The sequence below is a fragment of the Xiphophorus couchianus genome, chromosome 5, assembly GCF_001444195.1.
Source record: "Xiphophorus couchianus chromosome 5, X_couchianus-1.0, whole genome shotgun sequence".
Taxonomy (NCBI): domain Eukaryota; kingdom Metazoa; phylum Chordata; class Actinopteri; order Cyprinodontiformes; family Poeciliidae; genus Xiphophorus; species Xiphophorus couchianus.
The window spans coordinates 33,825,897-33,834,263 of record NC_040232.1 but is presented as its reverse complement, the minus strand read 5'-3'; the positions used below and the strand labels follow the sequence as shown (position 1 = coordinate 33,834,263).

General features: G+C 40.3%; 1 protein-coding gene across 1 annotated transcript; it reads right to left on the bottom strand.

Moving 5' to 3' along the window:
* Nucleotides 1-95: 95 nt before the first annotated feature.
* LOC114143912 (B-cell receptor CD22-like) lies at nucleotides 96-8,124 on the bottom strand. Its single transcript, XM_028016308.1, has 10 exons — nucleotides 8,014-8,124; nucleotides 6,806-7,153; nucleotides 6,490-6,714; nucleotides 6,038-6,298; nucleotides 4,101-4,361; nucleotides 3,487-3,747; nucleotides 2,940-3,200; nucleotides 2,713-2,812; nucleotides 2,560-2,605; nucleotides 96-2,071 (listed from the first exon to the last, which is right to left on the bottom strand). The coding sequence occupies exons 1-10, from the start codon at nucleotides 8,063-8,065 to the stop codon at nucleotides 1,937-1,939; spliced, it is 1,950 nt and encodes a 649-aa protein (XP_027872109.1). The 5' UTR covers nucleotides 8,066-8,124; the 3' UTR covers nucleotides 96-1,936.
* Between the last annotated feature and the right edge of the window lie 243 nt (nucleotides 8,125-8,367).

Below are 8,367 nucleotides of genomic sequence, written 5' to 3'. Positions count from 1 at the left end.
TTTTTATAGTTAAAGAATAATTGTTATACATTTTGTTAATTGTTTAACGGATCTCCCAAATTACACAAACTAATAAAGAAACATGCACAAATAAATAGTTTTAATATCTTTATGACACACAATCAAAATCAGAGCCCTGACTGCAGTTACAACACAAAATAAATGACCAAATATGGTAAATCAAGTTTGTCAGTGAACACACCCATCAACATTCACATATAAAATCCTGATTGTTCACAAATGCTGCAACATTAGATGGACAAAACATCATGATTCATGTCAGACACCAGCTGCAAATGGACACAAAACGTCGTCAATATTCTACTAATGTCGAAAAAACACAACTTTGTAATTGCGGTGTTTCCATCAAATAAGAAACTTAATTCAAATCACGTGCGAATAATTTTGGTCACGAGTTAAAAACCATCATCCTTCTACCACTTCCTGTTGTTTTCTTCTTTGTCATTTGCGCCAGTGGCTGTTGATCATGTGACTGTTTTGTTGCAAAAAGAAAAAGTTTCCATTACATTTTTGTGAAATAAACCAATTTTGAAGAAAAAAACAACACCTCATCCTAGGTGCCAAAACCTTTGATCATAAAACAAGAGTCATTTTTTCAAAATTGCCGTGTTTCCTTTGAGCAAATGTATTTTCAAAACGTCAAATCCCGTCATTATTTGGTCAGTGGAAATGAATCTACTGAGCAACATTTCTCTCTTGTTCACAGTAGAGCAGTGTAGCTTGTGCAGCTAACAGTCATTATGTTATAAACTACAGATCCAACTCAGGCAACTTTTACCGTATTTTCATGAGCCGCTACTTGTTTCCCTCGCTTTGAACCATGTGGCTTAAAGCTCGGTGCGTCTTTTCTTCAGCCACCAGGGGGCGCTTTAGCAGGAAGTGAATCATTGGAAGTCAACATTGAAAATCAAAGTAGAAAGCGCTGATTTTCATTTAGAACAAGCACATGCTAGCAGCGGGTACGACGGAGAAATGTTTTCAAACTCATCATGGAAACGACACGAAGAATATGATCCAACTTTTAAGTTGAAAGCGATCGATCTGGCAGTACAGATCGATAGCCGCTAAGCTCGGCGTGAACGAATCCATGGTTCAGCGTTGGAGACGGTGGGCTGGATCCTTAATAGCAGATTTATTAAGGTGGAAAACCGAGAGCGGCGGCGATACCAGCGGCTTATAGCCCGGTGCGGCTTATATATGTACGTTTCCAGTTTTCTTTAAAGAACTTTGTGGGTGCGGTTTATAGTGAGGTGCGCTCTATAGTCCGGAAAATACGGCACTTTAAACACAGAAACAAAAAACTTATACAGGAAGGACAGCTGGACCAGCTGATTCTCAAAATGACGTAACTCCGGTCTGCATGTTTCAGGCAGGACGGATCGACATGGATATTTTTGTTAGACACCTGCTATAAACATCTGAACATTTCTACATGTGGTCTCACCTCCACAGTGTCACAATCTGTATTTATTTACAGATTTTATTTCATTGTTCTTATGCAGCACTCACACTGGGTGGCCATGTACTACATGAAATGTATTTAGGAGAAAAACATTTTATGTAGAGGATGAAACATCACAATAACGCAAAAATGAAATTACTTTTTGAAAGCATTGAATCCACATTGTCCAATTTGCTTGACAGCACCACACCGTGTTACTTCACTTGCCTCTAGATCGCAGGCCGTTTGCCCTTCAGCCGCTACCAGAGATTTAAATGTGTTAAACAGTAATTAAAATGTCTAAATATAATTAGGTATTAAGTAATTGGAAGGTACACCACTATTAAACTAGTAACTTGACTTTACCCAGCTACATTTACAAAGTAGCCAACACAAGGCATAAAATATAAAAATATAGCCACTGTTTGAAAATGTTTATTTCTGCCACCAGATGTCATCGTTTTGGTTAAGATCTCATTCCTGTCCATCTACCCATAAAGTCGTGACTTCACTTGGTTTCACGTTGGGTTGGTTTGCTTCTCTCTCCTCCTGCGATGCAACAAAGGCTCTCAAGGTCGAGATGTTCTCATATTCATTACACAAGTCCAGCTGTTATAGGGGATCAAATGGTGAGAATTAAAACGGTTTATTAAAATTTAGCGGTTTATGCTGTCATCAGAGGTATTGCATTAGCTCCCATCGTGCTACTTTAAGTTTTTATACCTCATGGCATTTGGACGTCTTTTCTCGTTTCTTAAATACGTTTCATCTCTCATGCAAAAAGCGTCTTCATTTCTAAACATGGTTGGATGCAACAAGCTTATAAGTTGCAGGTCAGGAAATGATGCCAAAAGATGCGCAAGCTAATGAGACCAGGAGGACAGAATGGCTTTTTTTTCCTTTATTGCTCTGAATATTTATGAGCCTCTTAACTTCCAACCATCTTCAGGACTGAAGAAGCAAAAGAAAAAGTCCAGTTGCCTTCACCTGAGCACTTATGATGATCATCGCTGAATGACAGAGTCTCTACAGTGCAGCAAGTTTATATCTTTATATTACATATAAATAGTTTTTATTTAACCGAATGGATGTCTTACCTCTATGTTCTCGACATGTTCCTTCGATTCAGTTGGTTTCTTCTTTCTAAGTCAAGCAAATCCAGTATTTCAACAACAAACGGACAAAAGTATATCCTTAGAGGATATAGATATGAATAAAGCAGTGGAGCTAAACGTGTTTGCTGATATTACCTCGTCCAAAGAGAAGAAGCAAACAGAAGAATCAGCAGCAGCAGTGCAGCTACAGCCAACCTTATGATGTTCATTATCTTGAACATCATGTTTCTGTACCCTAAAAAAATTAAGACCAAGCAATATTTTAATGGAAAATAGGAATATAAACGCAACATGTGAACAGAAATGGACATACCATCAGCATAGATGGATAACAAAAGAAATGGATGCCTTTGCTGACTTACTTGCAGCAACAGTAAGATGTATGGCAGATTTGTGACTCCCTCTGCTGTTGTGAGCTTCGCAGTAGTAAAGGCCACTATGCTGTCGGCCAATATTTGTGATGGTGAGATTTTGTCCTGAACTTTGTGGCGTTTTCTCATTTTCTTTGAACCAGGTGTAATTAGCGGCGGGGTTTGAATCACTGATGCAGCTGAGCGTCAGTGAAATGCCCTCCATGACCTCACCAGACGGACTCAACGAGACCAAGGGAAGCTTTGGAGCATCTGGATAAAGATGAGAGTACATGTCAGTTTTTTAATGAAAATGTACTCCTCCTTTTCTTCCCTCCATCTCCAATGGCCCTGATATGCCATTGTGCGGTCTTGGTCACAATGCTTTGGCAAAAACTGTTTTCTGTTTGTTTAATTAAAGCATTTTAAAACATTTAGACATTTTACAAACGGTGTGTATGACCATTTTTTGCCATCTTTTTGAGATAGCAAGACGTTTCATGCATAAAAAACAGCATATCTGAAGTATCTTATTTAAAGGAAATAAGATTTTTCTTACATTCCACGTCAATCAAGAAGCCGTCCGAAGTCGTCCTGTTGAGAACGTTCTCAGCCATGCAGAAATATTTTCCAGAATCAGACGACTGAACAGACTTGAAAACAAGTTTTGGGCCTTTGCTGAGAGGATTGGCTTCGTGCTCCTTGTGCCATGTGTAATTAGCTCCTGGATTAGCATCAGCGCTACAAGTCAAAGTCACCGAGTTTCCCTCCACTACTTCACCTGGAAAACTATGTGAAACAACGGGGAAGCTCGGCGGATCTAAAAGAGAAAAAAAGAATAGCATGTTAGCATTTGGATAACCTCTGTGTCAATCTTTTTTTTTATTAGCTTATGTTAGAGTATGAGTGTTTGGAAACATGGTAATGGTTTTCCAATTGTGTGAAAAAAAACAACCTAACTACTCCTGAAAAATCTGCTTATTTCTTGCTTAAGTTCCACAAATTTATACTTTTAGCACAACAACTTTACTGTTTGAAGTTTCTAAATGTTTGTAAAGTTACGGTCTGAGGAGAGGTGTGATCATAACATTTCACTTGCAAGCTGTGAAAGCTAATTCTGCCCCTTTTGCAGTTTAAGTTGGTCACTTTGAACGTTATTTTTCAGTCACTTACATTTCACATCAATAAGCATGCCTTCAGATGTCGCTTTGCTCAGCATATTCTCTGATGTGCAGTAGTACTCTCCAGAGTCGGATGACTGGATAGACTCAAAGACCAGTTGTGTGTCGTTGCTCAGAGGCTCAGAATTGTTCTTCTTGTACCAGATGTGCTTAGCTGTCGGATTAGCATCACTGCTACAAATCAGGTCCACTGAGGTTCCCCTCACTACTTCACCAGAGGGTCTTAATGCCACAGAAAGAAGTCTTGGCCCGTCTGGAAGGAAAAGCATGAAGACTTTGGAAACTTAACTTAAGGAGATTTCTGTTGATGGTTTTCGAGCAAAACTAAACAATCATTTGTTCATAAGTGACTATGGGAGCAGTTGTACAGAAGGGCTGTACCCTGGTCACTAAAGCTCCACCAAACTGATGTGTTGCTAACTTGGAGCATTTTGGGAACCAAGTTGTAATTTTTTTTTGTCTTGTTAACGATCCTTTCTCAGCTTTCTATAATTCCCTACAGGTTGAAAAACGGACGCAATGCGTTCTTGATGTTAACTGACTTTTAATTAGACACAGGTGTCTTTAATGAACTGTACAAAAAAAAAGCACATCAAATAATTTATTATACAGAAAGACATTCTCATAGAGAACAGACAAATAATAACAGCAAAGCATTCACAATACAGAGGTTGGACTTACAAAAAAAAATAGATGCATTCTGTCACACGTGGCTAACAGAAACTCAACAAATTCTTCACAAATAAACATTCAACTTCCACATAAACACGTAAAATACAAATTATTTACCTCACTGGCCGCTTTATCCTGAAGGGGCTAAGAAAAAAAACTCTCAGCTTCCATCTTCTTTTAACTTCTAGAAATTTCTCTAGCAACCAGAAAAAGAAAGCACACTGCCCTCTACTGAGTGCAGCGTGCAACTGAAAACAGATCCAAACCAAACACTGGTTCCACTCAGGAAACACCCTACATCACTTACTCTAACTCAAAACCACCAAATCAACTCAAACTGCTCAAATGCCACCGATGGCAGCCACACTTACAGTATTTGCAATCTTTTTAGATTTTTGTCCAAAATCCTCCTTGATGCTACTTGCTTTAACAGTTTGTTGGTACACTGAAGTTCAACTTAGCAGCTTTTTCCACTGCTGCCTCCAGAAACAACAAAAACGTTTGCAAGTGGCAGCTGAAGCGCTTTAGGTGACAAAGAAGACATAGGAAGTCGGGCGGCTGGTGTCAAAACAGAAATACATTTAGTTCAGCAGAGTTGCTCAAACATGAGCCAATAAAGTGTGAAAAACTTGAAGAAAGGTGTGAAAACCTTTCTCTAGGTCAACTTGGTTCGGTGGGGACCACAATTGCAAGGTTTGTTATATTTTCAGCTGCTGCGTCTCGCTGTCATGCTGCACTACGTCAAACGATCCAAACTGATTGAACAACCTGTTCTTGCGCCGCGCCAAGAACTACGCAGGCGACTGTCTCAAAAACCTCCAAAGAAGACCAGTGCAACTTCCTTCTTCACAAACTGTAACCAGAAATGGAGTTGCGTACAATTTTAGAGGTTGTAGGACTTTTCATCTGTCTGTGGGTAAAAAAACAACAAAAAAAGCCACGAGCCATTTCTCCCTGTAGTGCTAAACTTGTGCATTTAATTTGACTCTATTGACCCAGAATGCTTTGAGCTATAGTTCGCTTCCTGCTTTCAGAGCGTTCTCTTGTCCACTTGCGTTCACATATGAACCGCAACAGAGCTCACTTTGATTTGAACCGAGACCTAGGATTTTAGGCATTTTTGGTTCCCATTAGAGCTCGATTACATGTTCACACCTTCCCGCATAAACCGGACTGGTGTGAATGCACCCTAAGTCAACACTCTAAGAGTAAGTTGAGGCAACCTCCACAAGCCCACAAAATAATTTACTTACTTACATTTTACGTCAATAAAGACGACTTTAGATGTCCTTATTCTCAGCACGTTCTCAGCTTTACAGTAATACTCTCCAGAGTCAGAGGACTGGATAGACGTGAAGACGAGTTGTGAGTCTTTGCTGAGAGGACCAGAAGCGTCCTTCTTGTACCAGCTGTATGTAGCTACTGGATTAGCATCACTGGAACAAGTTAGAGTTGTTGGGTCGCCCTCCACAATGTGACCAGAGGAACTCAGCGACACCGAGGGAAGATTTGGCATGTCTGGAATAGAAAACACAAACCGCTATAGTGCTTTGCAATGCCAAACATATAATTTCTGGTACTAGTTTTTATTGAACAACATTAAAATGTTCATTTGTATTGAATCAATAGAGTCGTTTTATGACATGCACTGAACAACACATTACATCACCAACATGAATCTTCAAAGCAACGTGTAAAACTCAACTGACACACTGCCGGAGACGGGAACTGTCTGTGTCCTGCCGCGGCGCACGAAACGCGGTCCGCAAAAGAAAACGTGTGTGAAAAAGGCGAGGAGGTCTGCGTCAAAACGTTCTGCCCGTTCTTGATCCAGATGTAAGGATGTCGGTCAGGCAGACATTTGCTTTTGCACGTCATCTCTGCCAGAGTCCCGCTCGGTCTGCGCTCCCATTTGACCACCTGCAGCTCGACGGCTGAATTCAAGACAACACAACAGAAACTAAACCCATGTGATCATTTAACAGAGTAAAATCAACAAAGTAAGATTAAAACTGACAATATTACCAGAGACTGACAAAGTGACCCCTGGCGAGCCGGTGTATTTTCCACTTGGGTGATTGGTTATGAACCTGAACTTGTAGACAGCAGCGTCACTCTCTCGTACGTCCCTGATAGCCACGGCGCAGCCATTTTTATACTCTATACGACCTGCGTAGTCTGGGTCAGCTTTCAGATCCACAGGAGCAGCAAGTTGTTCTTTGGTGAACCATATTCGGTTTGTAACTTCTATGACCGTATCCTCCTCTCTGTCTGGATGTGTGTAGTTGCATTGCAAATCCACCGTTGAGCCTTTTATGGCGCAGATCTGTGAGGGAGGGTAGGTCACGCTCCAGCCGTTCTGACCCCTGACCCCTGCAACGCATCAGCAACAAAAGAATCAGAATGAGGTGAACAAACAGGACAAAAATGCATAACCCAGGAAGAATATTGATTAATAGATTTGGGTTTATTTTTGTTCTTGCTGATATGAGTCACTTGTGTTTGTGTTTGAATGTTAGTGCCTGGAACCAAGTGGATGGAAATACTTTCTCAGGAGTGATCTGTTTTAGTGGTTTAGACGTTTGGCGCTGCCTCACATCGTGTCGCTTTACATGTGCTGCATCAGACGCAGACACAGTGAGAGGTCATCCAGGTCCAGATCGGGGCAGATATTGTCTTATGAAACTGTGACTTCATTAAACTCTTGCACTGTGCCATCAAACAAATGAGCCGTGAAAATAGCTGGGTGACGGCCGTTTGTAGTCTCTACTGCAAAGATCAAATATTTTGGAAAAAACCCCAACAGAATTTGATTTGTATACTTTGATCAGCTTTCCAGTTAATTTTATATACATTGAACTTGTGATGCTATTCACGTCTCTAATATTTCAGAGCATTGTGAATAGATGCAAGACACTTTTTCATGTTTCAACATTTGAATTCACAATAAAGACCAGTAATTAAAATCACACAGTGTTTGTGTTTCCAAAGATTTCTGAGGTTGTGCAATACAAAAAATATTACGAGGCATTTTGCAGACAACTGCGCGTCTTCAGGAGAATTTTCTTCACAAAAGAAAAACAAAACAAAAACATGCATATTTCTGTGTAAGCAAACCGACTCTAACCAGGCCATTTCTGTCAGCAGCCTGCTATACATGATGTACTCCACACGTCCCCCTATAGCTCTGCTTTATTTAATGGACAGATAAAGGAGTAAAACACACACAGTACCTGACACAGAGAGAAATGCAAGAAGTAACGCGGCCACTGCAGTCCAGCGCATGGCTTCCCCCTCCGTCTCTTTCTGTGATGTCTTCACGTCTTCATGAGGTGATAAATGTTGACCTTAAATCATTCTACCTATGATGGTCGCTGATAGCAAAGTCACATGTCCTCAGTGGTTTGTGGTTTGTACAGAGCAGCTCAAATAGCCCACTTAGTTTCACACCATCTGAATTCGACCAAAGAAATTAACAAGGTTGTGCATCTGCTGGTAACTGGGTTGTCCTGTAGTTCACTTTTTAAAAAGGCTGCAATGAATTCCTACAAAATGAGATTTAAAGTAATCTAAGATTGCATTAATAT